General features: G+C 40.6%; 1 protein-coding gene across 4 annotated transcripts in view; it reads right to left on the minus strand.

The window, feature by feature from the left end:
• The window catches only part of trim54 (tripartite motif containing 54), a 56,844-nt gene that overhangs the window by 9,435 nt on the left and 25,147 nt on the right, over positions 1–22,262 (minus strand). The window contains exons 5-9 of one of the 4 annotated variants that reach the window (XM_067984445.1): positions 15,225–15,458; positions 15,096–15,118; positions 12,317–12,441; positions 5,532–5,618; positions 2,403–3,364 (exon numbers count right to left, since the gene is read on the minus strand). In XM_067984445.1, coding sequence (XP_067840546.1) covers positions 3,324–3,364; positions 5,532–5,618; positions 12,317–12,441; positions 15,096–15,118; positions 15,225–15,458 — 510 coding nt within the window. In that variant the 3' untranslated portion in view covers positions 2,403–3,323. Of the gene's footprint in view, positions 1–2,402; positions 3,365–5,381; positions 5,619–12,316; positions 12,442–15,095; positions 15,119–15,224; positions 15,459–22,262 lie in introns of those variants that run through there. The other 3 variants (XM_067984444.1, XM_067984443.1, XM_067984447.1) reach the window with 3 other exon arrangements.

Genomic DNA, 22,262 nt, shown 5'->3' on the forward strand with positions numbered 1-22,262 from the left:
GTTGTAGTAGCAGTAGTATATCCACAGCCTGCTTTGGATAACAATGATGAGGTTACTGATTGGTTGGTATAGAAAAGGCACAAGATTAGGTGTTTAATCTGGAACTTGCCATGATACATTGAATACCAGGATGTTATACCACTGGGTATATGTTTTTGTTAGTACAGGAAATAAAGAGAACCTACACATAAATGAATAGTGCTAGTAGTCTATGAGAACCTAAATCAAGAGTGGAAAGTATCCATATAGTGTGTATTTATAAGCTGCTTTTACAATGTAAAAAACATTTTAGTTTTCTCAATTCATTATTCGCAAAAAATTGGAGAGTATAAAACGGGGAAATGATGATTCATGTTAGTGAGCTGAGGCAAATATATCCTATTTTCATATTCTTACCCTGCTGGTGTGTCTATGCCCTATTCCCTGGTTTATTTCTTACTGTCTTTAAAAAACAAAAATCATACCTTTTATTAAGTTATAGATTTACCTCAATCTACCTACTATAGATAAATTGTGAACTGAAGCCTGAATTGGAAGTGGTAAACAACTGCGGCTTCATTCACAATAACTAAATCTGTTCCAATTTGAGTCACTAAGCATTGGTGTGCTACCCCTTTAAAAATAGAATGGCTACATACATCCACACAGTCACTAGTTTTGCATCGTCACTGTGACCAAAACTTTACTGTCAATTGCTGGAATCAATGCTTTTGTTAAATGAACAAGAGTCACAATTCCTGGTGGTCTAATGGGAAGAGATTTCCTTGCTGCAATTTGCAGATGGACTGAATGAAAACAGATAATGGTTATCTCTGTCTGATCCTGGGATGTATAGTGGATTGTGCATCCAATTACTGGCAGCACCCAGAAAAGGATGTAATCATATACCCGGTGCTGCAGAAAGGAATCAATTTTCAGATTCAACTTCAGGAATAATCAAACTTTACAGGATTTGAAGCCAAAAAAATTGGCACATTTGCCTCTTGCCCTCTTGGTTTATGTATCACTCTCTTCTACTTGAATGATAGGATAGCCAGGACTATGGATGGCTTTATTGCTATTGTTAGTAACACCCTATGATTTGTAAATAAGGTAAGGATACCACCCAGTTTAGTTCTAAGCCATAAAGACTGGACGTTCCCAGGTTCAATTCCCAGTTTGTGCTGAATTAGTTAGTCTCCAATTCTGGTGCCGCAATTGGCCTCAACATCACTGGGGTAAGGGGAGAAAATAAAATCAGCCGGGGTTCTCACCTCTGATCACTAGCTGGGGACCCTTGCTCGAAGTGTGCATCGGGCGAAGGTACATCCAGACTCAGCTGTGATTCTCTCTATAATCAAATAAACTGCCTACACTCACAGTCTAGGTTCATATAAAATGAATGGTCACTTGGGCAAGAGGGCAACCTGTGGAACTATATCCCAGCAGTAGTCAGTATCTTCGAGAGTGGAGAAGACAAAATAAGCATAAGCCAAAGGTTCAAATCTATGGAATTACTGGCAAATTAGTTAATTGGATTGGCAATTGGTTTGACAAAAGGAAGCAGAAGACTATGATAAATGAACAAGTTCTGGCTGGGGCAGTGTCTAGCAGGGATCTGTTGGATTCCGTTCCGGGTCTCTTGTTTATCTACACTATTCACAAATGATAGAGTAGGGCACTTGTAGTAATATTAAAATACTAACTAAAATCACCAATGTGATCACATGACTGGTGTAAGGGAGATTGATAGCAAAGGACTAAGTAAGTTGATGGGCTGACGAATAGTGACTGAATTTCAATGATTGCTAAGGATTTGATTTTGTTTTAAATGCTACTTCAGAGATCCAAGATTCTTATTTTTGTGAAGCTGAAATCAAAACCAAACCAGTCATTCAATTCTAGTCACACTGGATGTGGACAGATTCTTCCCTCTATATCATGAGGAACAGAGATCCACATTTATCTCCACAGCAACAGAGATTGAAAAAAAAACTCTTCCAGATCAACCAGTTCACCAACATTATGACCTCACAGCTGAACCACCAGGAATTCAACTAGACCACTGAAGGAATCGATGCATATTCAAAATAGTCATTTAATTTCAAAAGAAATTGTTTGCAAAGCACGTCAAGATTCTTCTGAAATCTGTTGAGGATGCTACATAAACTTACATCTTTTCAATAGTACGCAAGGAAAGATTCATGCGTAACATTTACTTGGAGGCAAGAAGTGCAATTTCACAACTGGTAGCCATTACATGAACATTTTAATATCATCTGAGCCATTAGAAGAAAACAGCCCAAAAATTGGACTGAACATACTGGAAGCAGTTTTATTCCAGGTGGAGCAGCCACGTTGAAGGGTCCAGTCTAGTTTCAAAGATTGGTTTGAAGGATGAAAAGAGCACACTGGAAATATAATTGAGAAGAATAAACATCTTTATTGTAATAATTAGAAAAATATTACAACAGGTATTATTCTGTAAATGTTTAAAGGTGGTTAACCTTCATTACAATCAGATTTGGTTCAAATTAAACGGGCAATATGTAGAAAAGCATCACTTATAGCTCAGTGCAATCTATGCCCTAACTTTGTATTTTGGTGCAAAAAAATTTCTGTAATCAATGTAGGATATATTTACATGGTTAAACATTAATTAAATCCTGATTTTGCTTGGTATTTTTTTAGATGCAAGAAAGACTGTCTGCCCGGCTTTTCAGGACCCATCTGCCTAAGACTGCACCACATAGGAGAGGGTGGGGGCGTGCTGTCAACTACAAGTGAAAGGGATACTGACCTCATATGACCACAGAGAAGGTCTTAGATGACACTATAGAGAAGGGCTGCATTCTGGAGCAACGTGAATAAAGCTTGCTGATTTTGCACTAGCATTCTAAGCAGATTGATTAGATTTAACCTCTCCCTTACCAACTGTTTCTTCCTGCATGTTATGGAAATGAAGCATATCAACGTGCATGTAATGTTCCCAGATCACATACTGGTATTGTCATAGTGTATTGTCTGCTTCAACTAACATACATGCTCCTCCACAAGTCTCTCGAAGGTTGAGGGGAGGGGTATCAAAAAGCTAACATCTGCCTCTTGTAGCTGACATGACGCTCGTCTGCTGGTATAGAATCTCCCCAGTGTTTTGGTAATTCTAGGCAAACCCTTTTAGAGGATCTGGCTATTGAGGACAGGTCTTCCTGGCACTTGGCAGCAGACTATAGGTTCCCCTTTATATGAGAATATTGTTTAGTGACTGCAGCAATGACTCCACCTCACCAGTGGTCTCTTTGCACCTGGTGCTGATCATTGCCCATGGAAATGTTACAGCTTCTCTAGTAGAATGTAGTGGAGCTGCCTACAAGTGACAACTCACCTGTGAAGACAAAAATGGACAATATGTAAGCTGTATTACTTAAAAGTATATATACACTGGCACTAGAGACAGACAGCTACTGATAGTATTTTGGAAGAGACTTAAAGAAGCAGATGAAGTGCAACTATAGACTACTGTACAATGGATTTTCTGTTTGTAAATTAGAAACCGTACAGATTTTTATTGACATGCTATGTTTAATGATACGTTATGTTTATGCACAGTTTGTTTCCACTACTTTTATTATACTGAAAGATTGCACGAAAGGATAGACTGCAATGTTAACTTACCAGACATCTGGGATTCCAGATAAATACTCTGCCTTCTGGAATGATTTTGACGATCTTTACATTCTTGTCCTCTGACCAAGTTAGACTTTAATCGATGGTGTAGTTCCTCAATGATGTCCTTTCAATCTCTGGACATTGAACTCCAAGTTGTTTTGTTTTTGTAAGCCTTTCAGATCACTCACTCTTTTATGGCAATCCTTTGATGTTCAATGTAATTTAGTCCTATCTTTGGGTGTTGTGGGCATGCAGGGATTACAAAAGCAGCACTTTGCTGTTTGTAAAATTGTTTGACAAGAATAAATAATTTTGACTGGGGGAAACGTGATTGTTAAGGCCTCCTCCTGGGCTTCAGTTTGCTCAGTTACTGCGAGCAACATAGGAGGTCATATTCATTTGTGCTCATCAAAATAAGTTTTCATGCATATTTATATATAATGATTGAATAATAGAAAATAACCTCTGATTGGATATCTTAATTTAATACTTGTAGTAAATTAATATGCTGATAAGTAGTAAAGGCAACCTTCCCATATAACCAGTAAGAGGAACTCATTAATGATGCCATTGAAGGGCGTAAATGCTTACAAGTTGGATTATTACTTTTATGGTGTTTTATTGGTTCATTAAATGGTTTGTGCAGATGATGATAGCTGACACAGATAATGACCAGACTGAACTGATGTTTGGCTTCTTGGCTGTTATGTACACATCTTTTTTTAAAAAAGGGAATTTTAATTTTTTTGGAGCCAAATGCAATTGTAGAAGTTTGGCATAAAAATTAAAATGTTGGTATAGTTGAAAGTATGGATGTCTTTGCTGACATTCCTCCCTCAATCAATACCACATTAAAAATAGGTCCTTCATCTCATTACTATATGTGGCACATAACAACAGTCACTGCATTTCAAAGTAATTCATGCATGGAGTGCTTTGAAACGTTTTGATTTGATAAAACAGTTTGTAAATGTAAGTAGCTTGTATTTTATATTGGTACTGCAAAAGATGAAGGTTTGAGAGATGGGAAGATTCAACTATGAGCAACAGCTAACATTCAACTTCTTGTGTCCTGAGTTTTATTGATTCACACAAAAATGCTAAATTGGGTCACCTCTAATTCAATTTTTAAAAAAGGAAAAAGAATTGACTTTACTCATTCCCAACTTTGGGAAGAGATCTAATTTTGACCAATATCCAGCACAGTACGGATGTTAGAGGTAAGAGGAACTTCTAATTCTGTAGATCTGTTCATTTCAAAATTTGTTGAGTCATGTTCTTCCACCAAGGAAATAGGCCTTCATGCATTGCTCACTTATTCAGTGATGAAATAACAACCTAAAAGTATATCGTATCCCTTGTTATATGCAGTAGGTTGGTCTGAATGGGCCATTGCAGATTTGTATAAGAGGACAATACTGTTAAGGATTGAGACATTTGAAAATCCTACAGCCAACCAAAGTTACACACAAGTGGGGTTTAACATATTAGAGCTCTTGATCTGAGGCCCATAGTGGCATCTTTGCAGCATTATTCTTTTCTGGTAGGCTTTTAGCACCAGAAAAGGCCAAATTTAGTGGCTTGAAATAAAATTCATCTATTTACCTTTCTGTTTCAGAAATCTGCACAAACAAGAATTCATATTCAGCTAACTTATGTCATTTGATGTTACAATTTTATATCTCTTTCTTGGATGATTACAACCAGAATTGGTTGAAAACCTGATCAAGTACCTCATTTTACATCAGCTGAAGAAGACCGACTTTCATCTGAAGCTCTGCTTTCTAATGCACCCTGTAGCCTGAGGTCTGATGATGGAAAATGAGATGAAGATAATGGTGATGAAGATGAAGGCGCAACTGCTTCTATTTTCGATTGCTCACCATCAGTTGTTCCTCCTTCCTCTTCAACCACTCCGCCTTCCTCTATCTCTTCTTCCTCGATCTCTTCCTCTTCTTCTACCTGGCAATCTGTACAATAAAAGTAAGGAGAAATCATTAGGAACCTAGCACCTGATGTATGCACATCCTCAACATCAACTTACTGATGAGACACCTAGAAGAGTTATTAGTTCACTTGAGCCACGAGCTGCTATGGTGCCTAATGTGAAATGTGTTCACTGGGCAGAAGCCAAACAAATCAGCCGGAAAATTAGGAAGCACTGATGTAGCTTTCTGAAATATTTCTCTCTAATACGTTTACTTGAAATGCTTCCTGCAGTAACCCAACCATGGTACAGCCACGGAAAATTTGGCAGAATTCATGAACTTTTAAGTTATGTGGGTAGTGTTGTATTTGATGGGACCCACCCACAATATCCTTTGCATATACCAGTATACAAACCTAATGCACAGCGACGACAGTAAGTGGAAAGCACTGAATATCCATCAAATACAGTGGAGCGGTGGCCGGGGGGCATGGTGGGGAGAGGGAGCAGGGGCAATCAGGGGGTGGGGAATGGAGCGGTGGTGATCGGGGGATGAAAGGAGCAGCGTGAACAGGGGGTGGAGGGGGTGGTGGGAGCGGTAGGCAACGGCCGGCGATCTTTTAATGTGGGCTTGGGAGGAGAACTCCTGCACCTCCCTGCTTCACATTCAGCTAGTTATATTTTTAAAGCTTAACTTGTTGTTTGCGGCAAAACAGGCGTTCCCTTTAAGGACTGCCTGTTAGAAAAACCAGGCCTACATGCAGCCTAAGTGCAGCCGGCGCAGGTGGTGATCTTGCAGTGGGGACCTCAAGCAGGCGTTATGCCCTTTATTTGAATTTGCACAGGGCACAATGCCTGTTTCAGGTGTGGGCACAGCCACCGATTTTTTGGCCTTTTCCAATATGGTGGGTGGCGCACTCGTAATGAGCGAGTACTTCCTGCCCACCATATTGGAGGTTTAGAGCACTAAAATTTGGCGCTGCATGGCCGAAATTCTAGGTCAAGGTGAATGGGTGTTGCTTGGACTAGAGAAGAGTTGGGAAGTGGTGCAGCCCAGGGGTCAGTGCTAGATGGTGTAAACTGGGATTGTAGGGCTGGAAGAAGTTGCAGAGGAAGGGTGGAGCGAGATTTGTAAACGTGGACAAGGATTTTGAAATCAATGTGTGTGGGAACTGGGAGCCAGTGGAGATAGGAGCGATAGGTGACTGGGACTTAGTATGAGATAAGATGTGGATGTTGGAACTCTGGCTGAGTTAGAGTCTGTGTAGGGCAGAGTTTGAGAGGTCAGGTAGGAGAGCATTGGAGAACTTGTGCTGGACATTACAAAGACCTGGATAGAGTTTCAGCAGCAGTTGGAGGTGGTTAGGAATAGAGGTGGGCAAAATTGTAGAGGTGGATCATAATAAATCCACCAATCTATTACATTTCAGGTTGTGATAAGAAACAAGTTCTTGCCCAGAGATTTGATAATGATGCCAATCCTAAATCACACTCCATAAACGATCTCCATTTGCTTAGCAGTGCCGGATTACAAACATACCAGTTGCAAACAACACCTTCTGTGTGGCAGCTCACTGAATTAGCATTTCATTAATTCCAGATCAAAGCTTACTGGGGCTCTGATGCAGACAGATCATCTCTGAAGTGGCCATTACAATCTTCCACTGAAGTGATTGGATTCTATCTTAAGATAACCATCTTATATATAAATATACACAAATCTCTGGGCAAGAACTTGTTTCTTATCACAACCTGAAATGTAATACATTGGTGGATTTATTATGATCCACCTCTACAATTTTGCCCACCTCTATTCCTAACCACCTCCAACTGCTGCTGAAACTCTATCCAGGTCTTTGTAATGTCCAGCACAAGTTCTCCAAAGCTCTCCTACCTGACCTCTCAAACTCTGCCCTACACAGACTCTAACTCAGCCAGAGTTCCAACATCCACATCTTATCTCATACTAAGTCCCAGTCACCTATCGCTCCTATCTCCACTGGCTCCCAGTTCCCACACACATTGATTTCAAAATCCTTGTCCACGTTTACAAATGTTGAAGACAGCTGTAGTGCAACTCTGTTGAAAGTCTATCTATTAAACTTGCTATTTTATAATCACTCGAGCTAGAATCAGGTGAAAGTTTTTGTTGAAGGATTAACAACCCATAGCTGCGACAGTAACGGGGAAAGTCTGCTAACAGAATTTTAGTAAAATGACTTCCAGAAATTAGTGCCATTATTAAGAGCCTCTTCATAATTAACACTGCTAAGAATTAAACTGATTAATGTTGAATTAGAAAACAGAGCAATCATGCTTGCACAGTTACAGCTTTGGTTGTTTACAGCTAATACGCTAGATACATTAGCAGCCTCTTCCCCACCAAAAATATGTCACAACCTCTTAAGGTCATAAGAGCATTCGAAATAGGAGCAGGAATAGGCCATATGGCCCCTTGAGCCTGCTCCACCATTCAATCAGATCATGGCTGATCTTTGACCTCAACTCCACTTTCCCACCCAATCTCCATATCCCTTGATTCCCCTAGAGTCCATAAATCTAGCAAGCTCAGCCTTGAATATACTCAACGACTCAGTATCCACAGCTCTCTGGGGTGGAGAATTCCAAAGATTCACAAACCTCTGAGTGAGGAAATTCCTCCTCATCTCAGTCCTAAATGGCCGACCCCTTATCCTGAGACTATGCCCCCTAGCTCTAGACTCTCTAGCCAGGGGAAACAGCCACTGTCAAGCCCACTCAGAATCTTATATTTTTCAATGAGATCACCTCTCATTCTTCTAAACTCCAGAGTGTGTAGACCCATTCTACTCAACCTCTCCTCACAGGACAACCCTCTCATCCCAGGAATCAATCTAGTGAAGCTTCATTGCATCGCCTCTAAGGCAAGTATATCCTTCCTTAGATAAGGAGACAAAAACTGTACACAGTACTCCAGGTGTGGTCTCACCAAAGCCCTGTACAATTGCAGCAAAACTTCCTTACTCTTGTACTCCAACCCCCTTGCAATAAAGGCCAACATGCTATTTGCCTTCCTAATTGCTTGCTGTACCTGCATACTAACTTTTTGTGTTTCTTGTACGAGGACATCCAAATCTCTCTGAACACCAATACTTAAATAGTTTCTCACCATTTAAAAAATATTCTGTTTTTCTATTCCTCCTACCAAAGTGAATAGCCTCACATTTCCCCACATTATACTCTATCTGCCACCTTCTTACTCACTCTCTTAACCCGTCTTTAATCCCTTTGCAGACTCTTTGTGTCCACCATACAGCTTACTTTCCCACCTAGCTTTGTATCGTCAGAAAACTTGGATACATTTCACTCGGTCCCTTCATCTAAGTCATTAATATAGATTGTAAATAGCTGAGGCCCCAGCACTGATCCCTGCAGCAGCCCACTAGTTACAGCCTGCCAAGCTGAAAATGTCCCATTTATTCCTACTCTCTGTTTTCTGTCCGTTAACTAATCCTCCATCCATGCTAATATATTACCCCAACGATCTCAAATTAATCTAACAAGCACGTATTTTTCACAGCTCACAAGCTGTCCCATTTTTATGAAAAAGGAAACTGCAGTCATTGTAGCCATCTCACTCTTGCATAAAAGTGATCCCTCTCTCCAATCTATCTTGGTTACTATCCTGGAACTAACTGAACAAATATGGGGGACCATTTTCAACTGCCAGCCACCTGTTTCTCGCCTGAAAAATGGGAGGCCAGTAGTTGAAAATCAGGGCGTACCTCGGCCGCCCATGGACGCCCAAGACCCACCGATGCAATTTTCAGATGGGCCTGTAAGTGGGCAAATAGCACACTGCCTGTTTCAGGCAGGAAGCTGTTCAAATATGCAAATCGAGGTCCTAAATCGATGTAGGACCTCGATTGTAATTTTGAAATACGAATGTGCAAGGATCCGCCCATTTGTACCAGACAGTTAGCAGTCTGTCCTGAAAGGGTCCCAATTTATTTTTAGCTTTTATTTTTGTGGGGCTAAGATTAGCAGGAGTTCTCCTTCTGGATCCACAAAAATACTGTGCCCCACTGCCAGCCCATGATCGTTGGTTTTGAATATTCTGTGTGCATATGCATTTTATATTTTCTTTTAATAACTTTTAAAAAATTTCCTATATCTTCAGCTGGGTCTCTGCACAGCAGGCAAAGTAAGGGCAAAACTATTGCATGGGAGAATTATAACGAGTGAATTGCGACAGTGAAGAAAGGCTTCAATATGCATTCATTCCTCCCATTTGTGCTCCGAGGCCTAACTATCTTCAGCAGCTTCATTAATGACCTTCCCTCCATCCTAAGATCAGAAGTAGGGCTGTTCCCCGATGATTGCACTGTGTTCAGCTCCATTTGCAATTCCTTAGATTATGAAGCAGTCCATGCCCATATGCAACAAGACCTGGACAACATCTAGGCTTGGGCTGATAAGTGGCAAGTAACATACCCATCACATGTGCCAGGCAATGACCATCTCCAACAAGAGAGTCTAACCACCTCCCCTTGACATTCAATGCTGGGCATTACAATCACTGAGTATCCCACCATCAATATTCTGGGGGTCACCATTGACCAGAATCTCAAATGGACCATCCACATAAATGCTGTGGCTGTTAGAGCAGGTCAGAGACTGGGCATTCTGGTGGCAAGTGGTTCACCTCCTGACTCCCCAACGTCTCTTCACCACCTACAAGGCACAAGTCAGGAGTGTGATGGAATACTCTCCACTTGTCTGGATGGGTGCAGCTGCAACAACACTCAAGAAGCTCAACACCATCCAGGACAAAGCAATCCACTTGATCGGCACCTCATGCACTAGCCTAAACATCCACTCCCTCCACCGTGGCTGCAGTGTGTACTATCTATAGGATGCACAGCAGCAACTTGCCAATGCTTCTTTGTCAGCATCTCCCAAACCCGCAACCTTCACCATCTAAAAGTCCAAGGGCAGCAGATCCATAGGAACACCATCACCTTCAAGTTCCCCTCCAAGTCACACACCATCCTGACTTGGACATATATCGCAGTTCCTTCATTGTCGCTGGGTCAAAATCCTGGAACTCCCTACCTTGCAGCATTGTGAGAGCAATGAGCTGTTCATCAGCAGTTCAAGAATGCAGCCCACTAAAACCTTCTCAGGGCAACTAAGGATGGGCAATAGATACTATCAGCAACACAGATCCCAAATATGAATTTAAAAATGGTTAATGTTGGTTATTAATTTTGTTTCAATCTCAGTTGCAAGATGGTTGATTATTAATAATATATATTTATTGCTCCACTTATTCTATTTTTCAGATGTTCTTTTAGATTGCTCTCATTCCCCAGTAAAAGGATAAATAAGTGGCTGGTCTCAACTCTCAGCAAATGTACTAGCTCTGTAACTGATGGCTATGAGGCATGCAAGAGTCACATAGGGTGACTCCTCTGACAATCTTTCTTTATGGGAAGGAAGCAACTTGCTTCGACTTGAAGCTTCCCCAATACCAGGCTTGAAAGCCAAGTGGATAATCAATTGCATTAATTCTCTCTCTTACTTCATGCTCCCCTGCATGGGCTGTTGATAATAAATCATGGCCGGCCTATCCACGACTTTGTATTCATATTTACACATAAACCCAGAAAAAAGAATATTGCCCACTATATATCCAATGCCCCTTTTACAGTGTATAATCACTTCTGGTAGTGCAGTTCTGGTGTAAGCTGGGGTTCCTAGTATCTGCCTATTTACATTGCAGGGCAAATTGCAGAGCACTAGTGGCAATAAAGAAACAATAGCACATGTATGGTTGAGCTGTCAAGCAACTTTTCCTGCTTTTGCTCCACTGTGATATTCCTGTCAATGGCTGTTGTGGACCAGCCACATAAATATTGTGGCTACAGGACAAAGCAGCCCACTTGATTGGCAGCCCATCCACTACCTTAAACATTCACTTGCTCCACCACTGGCACACCATGGCTGCAGTTGTACCATCTACATGATGCACTGCGACAACTCTCCAAGGCTTCTTCCACAGCACCTCCCAAATCCACGACCTCTACCACCTGGAAGGACAAGGGCAGCAGGCGCATTGGGACACCACCACCTACACGTTCCCCTCCAAGTCACACCCAATCCTGACTTGGAAATATATCGCTGTTCCCTCATCGTCACTGGGTCAAAATCCTGGAACTCCCTACCTAACAGCACTGTGGGAGATCCTTCACCATATGCAGCGGTTCAAGAAGGCGGCTCACCACCACCTTCTCAAGGGCAATTAGGGATGGGCAATAAATGCTGGCCTTGCCAGCGACGCCCACATCCCATGGATGAATAAAAATAAACCATGCTATCTGATGATACTTTGAATTTTCCCATTTGGTAATCTCACTCATGCCAGGTACTGGAGTAAAATAGTCACAATTTGATTGTGAATCTGTGAAATGGTACACAAGTTCATCATTAATAACCTTAAAAATGCTTTAAGAAGCAAATAAATAAACTTGTTAATCTTACTTTTCACTAATGTTCATTGATCCATTTGCAGAGAGTAGGAATTTTTGGATCAGCATTCAGCAGAGGCAAATAGCCTCTTCACACTTTCTAACAGTCCTACACCACTTTTAATTCACTCTACTGTTTCACTAAAATTAACAGAGAGAATAAAATATGGTCCCTAATTGTTCTAATAAACAAAGAAACCACAGCACTAAATCCAAGGTGTTTCCTTAATACCTGTCTGGAAATTTATCCTTTGCAGCATCTGTTCGGCTCTTCCGAGATTGACCACAAAATGATCCATGTTTTCATATCCGGGCTCCGTTCTCTCCATGTGGGCAGCTTTTGAAGTATCAACAATTCTAAGAGGATCAGTGCATCAATAAAATATTATTACAGCTATGTTGACACATACACTGAAATCTGAAAATCAATAGGGAAGGTAACCTTCATAGCAAGGCACATCTGTGATTTAACTGGAACATAAGAAATAAGAGCAGGAGTAGGCCATAGGGTCCCTGGAGCCTGCTGCACTATTCAATCAGATCATGACTGATCTTTAACCTCAACTCCACTTTCCTGCGCAATCCCCATTTCCCTTGATTCCCCTAGAGTCCAAAAATCTATCTATCTCAGCCTTGAATATACTCAACGACTCAGCATCCACAACTCTCTGGGTAGAGAATTCCAAAGATTCTCAACTCTCTAAGTGAAGAAATTCCTCCTCATCTCAGTCTTAAATGGCCAACCCCTTATCCTGTGACTACGGCCTCTAGTTCTAAACTCTCCAGCCAAAGGAAACAGCCTCTCAGCATCCACCTGGTCAAGCCCCCCCAGAATCTTATATGTTTCAATGAGATCACCTCACATTCTTCTAAACTCCAGAGAATATAGGTCCATTCTACTCAACCTCTCCTCATAGGACAACCCTCTCATCCCAGGAATTAATCTAGTGAACCTTCGTTGCACCGCCTCTAAGGCAAGTATACCCTTCCTTGGATAAGGAGACCAAAACTGCACGCAGTACTCCAGATGAGGTCTTACCAAAGCCCTGTACAATTGTAGTAATGATGTGGAGATGCCGGTGATGGACTGGGGTTGACAATTGTAAACAATTTTACAACACCAAGTTATAGTCCAACAATTTTATTTTTAATCCCACAAGCTTTCGGGGGCTTCCCCCTTCAAGCTTGTGGGATTAAAAATAAAATTGTTGGACTATAACTTGGTGTTGTAAAATTGTTTACAATTGTAGTAAGACTTCCTTACTCTTGTACTCCAATAAAGGCCAACATGCCATTTACTTTCCTAACTGCCCACTATACCTGCATGCTAACTTTTTGTGTTTCTTGTACCAGGACACCCAAGTCTCTCTGGAAACCAATAGTTTCTCACCATTTAAAAAATATTCTGTTTTTTTATTCTTCCTACCTCACACTTCCCCATGTTATTCTCCATCTGCCACCTTCCTGCCCACTCACTTAACCTGTCTATATCCCTTTGCAGACTCTTTGCGTCCTCCTCACAACTTGGTGCCAAAGTAAAGGATTTCTCCGTTTTGTCTAATACAATTTCCACCTAGAGATATCATGATCAAGTTGAGTTTGAACTGATGGTTACGATTAAAAATTTACAAACATAGAAGAGCATTTCTTAACTATGTTGTGGTTACCATTCAATTTCTTCCATTTCCACATGATGTCAATTTGATATTAATATAATTGGTGTTAGGAAAAGTAAGAAAACCCATTCTAATTTTTAAATATATAAATTCTTATTATTGTCTTTTCTTTTCAAAACCCAGACACATTAACAGCAATTGTGCAGTTTTTAGCAAGGCAATCTCTATTACCAAGTGGAAAACGGATCAGAATTTAAATGTTATGTACCATTAGACAGCATTCCTTGCACTAGAGATATTTTCTTGAGGTAGGCCATACCGCTGGACAAATGTTTGGGAAAGAACATTCTTACCTGGTTACCTTAGATTGTGCAAAGTGCCTGGTGCCCTGGTCATGTAGATGAAACTGAATCTTTGAATATCTCTTTATAGTTATGAATTGGTGCCTTCTTTTGAAATACACAACTAGCAGAAATACTAATGCAGCACTGATCTAGGATGGGCAGATAGTTAATTCAAACCAATATTTAATACTTTAATAATTTAGTACAGATTCTGACTGTAGGGAAATGGTGGTTATGTCTGTGTGTTCTCAATGTTTGTTGTAATATTCCAGAGGGAGAAGCATTGTTTTTGTGTGTATTTTGCCAGTACCACACTTTCCTTTTCACATCACTCACATAAACTAGCTTCCATCTGAAAAGGTGTCTGTGGGGAGGAATTTTGTTTGAAACTGTAATTTGGGTTTACAAAAACTTTGATGAGTATTTTAAATTCTCATTCAGGATTGTGAGCTACCTCTTCCCTCTCCAGATGTGACTGGTTGCAGCATTGAAAACTTTCTAAATGCTTATTTCAATATGATTACACAGGCAAACCAAATAGTGTTTATTCCATATAACCCCGTGGCTGAATGCAAGGATAATTGTCACAGTTTGAAGAAAGAAAACTGCTTCCTATCTATGAGGAACAGTGCACACTCCTTGACTATGAGCAGCAATGCACACTCCCCACCTACGAGAGGCCATGTGTGTTTCCTGCCCCTGAGGCAAATTTCCTATTGTCATTAGTACTGTACTGAGATGTACACAACTCATTCATTCAATCTCAACTGAAAGAGCAGCTATGGAAGTGAGAAATGTGTGAGACTGTGAGTGTGAGACGGAGAGACTGTGACAGAGAGAGTGGGCGAGTTTGTGAAGAGAGAGGAAGAGAGAGAGTTTGTGTGACAGAGAGTGCAAGAGAGAAGATCGGGGGTAATAACAGAAATTAAAGGATATTTAAGGTGCATCATTAATGAAGATCAGAGATTTTACTCAAATAAACCTTGCTGGACAACTATTACAGCAGAAACTGAGATGTGTTTTTAATTGCATACTCTTGAAATTGACTTACTTTTTAATCAGCTGCTTTGTATTCTGTGAACAGAAGAAATGCATAAATGACCTGCATTGTAAATAAAAACAGAAAAATCCACAACAGTACGCTACTTATAGAAATACAAAGAGCAAAAGATACACAGACCTGCAGGAACACTGCCATCTGGGGTTCCTCCATGGATTGCAGAGCTGTTTCTACCAGCTTGCTGGCTCCCTCCAGGTGATCTCCGTGCTGCCTCATCAGAGATCGCACATACTGCACTTTCTCCTCCTGTTCACGAGTAATAGACTGAAGCATTTCTTTTTTTCTCTCTTCTAGAATAGCATACAGAGCATCAAATTTTTCACAAAGGAGTTGTTTTTGTCTTCTGCTGTTGTCCTGCAAACATATGAAAGTTTGTTTACGGTATGCAAAAACATGGATATAAGGAACAGACTGCTGGAGTCAAAGTACAGGCACAAGATTATTGCAGTGGACAGAACTGGGTTTTAAAACAAAATCTGTAAAAGTTATAATAAAGTTCCTGACATTATGAAGTAGCCCCTGCCCCTCTGTAGCCAGCCGTTAAAAGGCATCCAAGAGCAACTCCTCTTCCCCTCCTAGGTATAAGCCTATGTCTCAAACCGTATTGCATAGAACACTGATATAGTAATGCTTATTGCCACGAGGCTTGCAACAGAACCGGGGTCATTACAAACAAAGGCCCTGAAATTCCGGGGTGTTCTCCTGGTCTCCTGCTGTAGCTTTGGCAGGAGACTGATGGAGCCCCCCACCACCAGAAAATGGCATAGATGGCCACTTCTCTCAGGGTTCTGCTGATCTCCTGCCACATTTATAGTGGAAAACCAGAAAAACACCTGGGGAATTTCATGGGCAAAATGTTTGATTGTGATTACACAAAACATATTAGCAATGAACGTTTGGCTCAAATATTCGGTATCAGTATAAAAGAGTGATAATTCAGCCTCCCCGATGGCAGCTGCCTGGTGTATATGGAGCTATACAAACCAGGAGGGTTCGGTTTTGATCCCTGGCACATTCTGAGCTCGCTGATTTGGGCTTAACAGTGATGGGCGGAGGGCAACAATTGGCCTCAGTGCCCAAAGGTTAGGGAGAGAAAAATAATCAGCTTCTGATTGCTAGTCAGCAATTCCTGCTAGAAAATACAGAAGTGGACAGGATTGGGTCTAGCTGTGATGCCCATACAGCTCAACAGACCACCAACACTATCAAGGCTCACACATGGAGAATGGCCACTACCTCCACTAGTTGGTTCAAATCCAACCTCACTGATGGGTGAAATTCTCCTCCATATGTTGGCTGTAAGGGTGCTGTATGAAATGATTACAAATTCACAGGATAAAGGCTTCCTCTCCACCAGTTTTCAAATGAATATACTATGTCAAGATAAAATCTGCATAGTACAATATTTCTAACACAAAGTAAAAATTCAATGTCAATCTTCCCTGATAGGTGAGTTGGTAAATGCAACATCCTGTGTGGTTCTGAGACACACAAACCAGACAGATTGCCAATTGAACTGCTGGTCTTTGCTGAGTCAGGCAATTCCCCTTGATCAATAGTCTATTAGGTTTGCTTATGAAGAATGGCTAACATGGATAAGGTACTGGAGTGCTATAAGTTCTAGTGGAACCATATCCTAGCATGAGTCATTGCTTTCAAGAGAGGAGGGGAGTATTTTAAGACTCAACTTCACACAGCCCGCTGATTAGGGCATTTTATGAACCAGCAGTATAACTAAACTTAGAATAGGCACCAAAAAAGAAAATCAAATCTTTCTTTAAATAATTCTGAAAGTTACAAGCCCATATTCCACTGCACTTTCAGTGTAATTACTTGTCTTTACAGGTCATAGGCTTATATTAGCTACTCAACCAAAAAGGCATCATAATCAAGGCCAATCCAGTGCTCATTTGACATCCACACACATGTATTTCCCAGCAGGAGCCACTGAATAGTGATCAGAAGTAAGAACCTGGCAGGATATTTTTTCTCCCTAGTCCAAATGCACTGAGGCCAACTGTAGCACCTTTGCAGCCACCCAGTTGAGATCAGCTAATCCAGCACAGACCAGGAATCAAACCTAGGACCTTCTGGTCTGTATTGCTCAGTTATACACTGCCTTTACCATTGAACCATCGAGGGAGCTAAAGTAACTTTTATGGAGAGGAGGGGAGGCAGTGGATTGCATTGTTTCTGGCTCAAGTGATACCCAATCGAGCAATGTTTTATGCTGTTGCAGCAACTCTGTCACTGGCCTACTAATGGAATTCATTATGCAAGGCTGTAAAAAAACAGATGTGCAATATTACACATGGAATCACCTCAAAGTATCCTTTGTGTTGGCCTATACAGATTGCCTAGTAAATAAATGGGGACTATTTTTTATTATCCCAGTTTACCCATATAACTTAAGGCACATGAAATGAATTGACAAGTGCAGAGGTAATATTGTTCAGTTTAACAGGCTCATAAACTAAAAAATACAGTATCCTGTTTCTGAGATGTTTTATTAGATTATATTAAAATAAAAGAAGATTGCACACATTTGACTTTTTCAAAAAATCCTGATTATTTTTCTCTCCAAAACATATTTCAGATTTATTGCAGCAGACCATTTATTAATAAGTTCTTTACAAGTACAACAATGGTTATTGGATTTTGAATTCCATGGCCTTGACCTGAAACTGACAGGGGAAAAAAAGAGTTGAAGTGAGAGACATTTGCAGCTGCTCCCAGTGACCTGACTGGAAGGTTCAAATATGGACCTCAGGCGAGGTCAAGATTTTGCTCGGTAATGATGTCCCACCCCTCCGCATGGTAAAATACACTCACAGTCTCGGCCCACGTATAAAAATTGGACAAGGAGCTTCAGGGCCACCTTTACAATCACATCCTCATAAGAGTCACCAGTTTCATGAGTGGAAGGATTTGGAACAAGGGAAACATCAGATGAGGGAGAAAGGAAAGCAATTTAGAATTCTGCTTCGCTGAAACCTTTCTTTGATGTCACAGGCAAGACTGAAAACTTACCATTAGAAAAATTGTGGTCACAACTCAGCCACGGTAGTCTTGACTTTTGGTGGCAACACTCCTAATACCAGGCAGATTATATTGGCTATACGCATTGGACATTCTAGGTTTATCTGGAACATCTTATTTATACACATACATGAATACACTTCATCATGCATTATATATGTGTATACATTTATGCAGTGGTGCTCAGAATGAGCCATAGAGCCCAGAATGTGTATTACCTGATCCACACACATTGTATGTACCCTTCAGCACATTATCCATCAAACTGAGCAGTCAGCCTTGTGCCCACTGGTAAGTATAAATGGTGAAATCTAGCATGACATCACAATGTAATTTCCTACATTACAACAGTGACTATACTTCGAAAGTACTTCATTGGCTGTAAAGTGCTTGGGAGGTCTTGAGGTCGTAATTGTGCAATATAAATGCAAGTTCTTTCTTTTAATAATGCGTAATGGATTCTGCGCTGTCTTTGGATGTTATGCTGGAGATTATAAAATGTAAACGTATTTTGAGGCTCACACTGAGCTCTGAAGACCAGTAGTGTGTCAGAAGCTCTACACTTAGAGATTTAATTCTCTTAATGCATGATTTTGAACAAATTAGTGACTGTTAAAATAGTGTGGACAGAAATTTAATGCAAACATGTTAACCAGTGCATCGCAGTGGCAATTAAACCCCCTAGTATTTTTTAACCACATTTTGGCAAAAAGTGATATAAGTATTGGACTAAAAATCAACTATAACAAGGGCAAACTAGTAGTAATATTTATGAATGTTGAAGTATGTTAAACAATTCATGGATCATCAGATAAATGTCTGAAAATAGCAAATCATTTCTGAAATGTGACGATCAATGTTTGCAAATAGAGTAGAAAAAATACTTTTAAAAATCATAGGCTGAATTTTGGAAGCTATACTTTAACTGTAGAACAGATGAATTAAAGGGCCAGGAATGGAGCAGGTAGGAGATGAACGAGGCATTTAACTCTTTGTCCTCACAAAAATGGCTCTTACTGCTTTCTTTATTTACAAATTTACTGAGCAGTAATCAGGTAAAACATATCAGTCTTGGTTGTAATCAAAGGAAAAATGTTTTCTACTGTTTTGTTATATGGAACAGACCCCAGCAAAGTGCAGTACTGATTCACAGACCAGACCTCAGTTCAGATCTGTGGTGGCCATCACAGGATTAAGCATGTCCTTTAAGGCAGGAATGTCCAAATTTATTTGTCGTCGTGGGCCACTTAGGTGTAAGCAATGTAGCCTTGCAAGCCATGTATAAAATTCAAATCCATATTCCCTTTGATTTGCATATATCTCAAGCTGCAGATACCAACAGACCTTGATGTTTTGATTAAGGACTTATCCACCAATGAAGCAACAGAAAAACAGCCTCTTTCAAACCTCCAGGCTCATAACATTCTAATAGGACAAAGCAGGAATAAGAAATAAAAGCATTATTGGAAAGGGAGTTTCCTTGACTTTGGGGATGCCTCTGCTTTAGGAAGTCTTCCTGAAAACAGCTTCCCTATCAAAGATAGCCATAATTGATGTTTCCCTGTGTAGCATGTTTTCAGGAATCTTGGAACGAAAGCTGTTAGACCCCATTTGGTACATCAGTAGACTTGAACTTCAAGGGATGCAGTTAGCTTTGCTGCAGAACCATTATGCCTCTGGACAGACAACACAAACGGAACCCAGCTTGTCAACAAACAAGGTGCAACCCATTCTTATTCTTTTGTAATAATGCAATGCTGATGGCTCGTTGATATCATGACAGCTGTCAATGCTTCATCTAGGAGTGCACATTCTAACTGAAGATAATCCAACAAATTTTCCAGACAATATGTGACCATTCAATAGACCACTTTACATCATTAGGTTCTTGCTTTTTACTCAGGGACCATGGATAAGTTTGCAGGCTGGTTGCATTGGCCTTCTGTTGGAAGCAGAATATTCCTGTACACGGTTTTTTACATTGCTTTGGATTCCACGCAGCCTCCAGAAGATTTGAATTGAAGGGTGAGTAGACATTCTGGTAACTCGCTGAATTTGCGGCTCTGTGTCATCATGAAATTGAAGAGTGTCTCACTCTCCCACTCCACAGGAGCAGCTCTCTCAAAACTCAGATCAAATTTTACATCTGGACTAGATTAGCTTCTGTTTGAAGTCTGACTGTTGAGAAGAGATGTTGTCTAGGACAAGGTCTCCCTCTATTGGTAATACATATCTTACTTGCCTGCATATAGGGAAACTTCCAGAATTAGAGCTTGTAGCACTGGGATATCACAATTTTCCATTCAACCTGTTCTGGAAGATAGGTTCATTTCAGCAACACATACTGCTCTGCACTGCTGTGAATCGTTCTGACTAAGGCATTTTACTTTGGTGGTGTGAAGTTTAGAGATTTATATGGCACATTGTTTCAGCCAGAAGACATCCAGGAATGTCCCTGGCCTTATTGTATGGAAAATTAATTGATCAGAGATAGGTGAAACTAATGGATCACTTAGAATACAGATTCATACAGATAGATCCATTGCATTTTACTCTTTACTTAAGCTCAGTTAGACTGATATTGCCTAACTCAATTGCTCATTGTTTCTGTATTTCTTTCAGGTACTCTGATTTGGTGCTTCCTGTTAAGCACATAATCAGGGGATGATTCACGGGGGGAACCCCAGGAGAGGAAGTGAAGGAAAGAAAGAAAGGAAAGAATGAGACAGGAGGTGACGAGAAGAACACCAATTGTAAGTGACTACAGACACAACACAAAAATATACTACTCTGTATATTAAGCATTTAATGGGATGGTAAACAGATTCTGTATTTCATATCAATATGCAAGTTTGCTATTCATAGTTTCAATTCTACAACTAGGCCAACTCAGAATGTTGTTAGTCCTCAATACCAATAAGTAGATGGTATTAGCAATTTGGCAAGTAGCAAGACGACCAAAATCAGTCTTTCGATAGTAATTGACTGTAAACTGGAAGAGACTACATAACAGACAAGGTCCGTCACAGCTACCAGGGAGGGGGTTAAACGTTGCAACTAAAGCTCTCAACTACTTGGATTTTGGCAATCCGGACTTTATTATGAAAATCAATCCTTGCATTGCAGAATCTTCTGCAGTCTTGTATTTCTGTAACTTTGTCTGATATGATCCTGGATATTCAAATTAGATTTGCAGAGAATCTGTTCCAATATTGATGCTCCATTGGTCTGATTGGCATGTCTGCTTTCCAGTACTAACTGCAGGTTCCACAAGTTTACAGTTATACTGTGGCATTCATCATGAATTTCATTCTCCTTTATTTTGTAGTTTAGTTGATAGGCCCTTGAAAACAAACCAATATTTGAGATTTCTGATGTCCCCCTCCATCCCTTTCTGATTCAGCACTCATCTATTCATCTCTGCCCAATATTCTAATTTAACTCTCTCTGGCTGACGCCTGAAGCTTGCCAAGTTAATCCCAAAGCCATCAACCCAATCTCACTAATTGGAACAAAACCTGCCCCGCTATCCGCTCAGGTTGATGGCAAATTACTAATGACTACTTCTGTGCTGCAGTCCCTATCTATTCACCGCCCTGTGCCTGAGAACCAATCAATGGCTCTCTAGATGATGCCTGTCTCAGGCTTTAGCGCCAATTCACCTCTGACTGTCTTTACCCCTCTGTGATAACCTCAGATGGTCCTCAGGATGATGCCAAAGATGTCCTGCTACACCCTCTGGTTGAATCAAAAGCATTTCATTTGTTGTTTAAAGTACTTATAGTGCTATAAATAGTAAATAGTGCCATAAACGCTTTAAAGAACAAATTGCCAATCCCACCAGTAAAGGAACGAGTAGCGGAAGCAAAACAGCAATGGTGGGACACCGACAGACGGGCGAGAAAAGAAGAGGAGATTTAGGACACCCTGAGGCCGAGACTAATGTGCTGTGGAAATTGCTGATCTGACTGATGGAGTAACAGGGAATGGGAGGGTGGCATGAGATTGATGAGTGAGAATAAGCCAAGGCACAGCTAGCAACAGTGAAAGAGGCCAGCCACTTGTGGGGTGGGGAACAGAGGGTGCAGACAACGCGCTGCGCAAATTGCTGGTTTTACC

Source organism: Heptranchias perlo, chromosome 5, assembly GCF_035084215.1.
Source record: "Heptranchias perlo isolate sHepPer1 chromosome 5, sHepPer1.hap1, whole genome shotgun sequence".
NCBI classification, from domain to species: Eukaryota; Metazoa; Chordata; class Chondrichthyes; order Hexanchiformes; family Hexanchidae; genus Heptranchias; species Heptranchias perlo.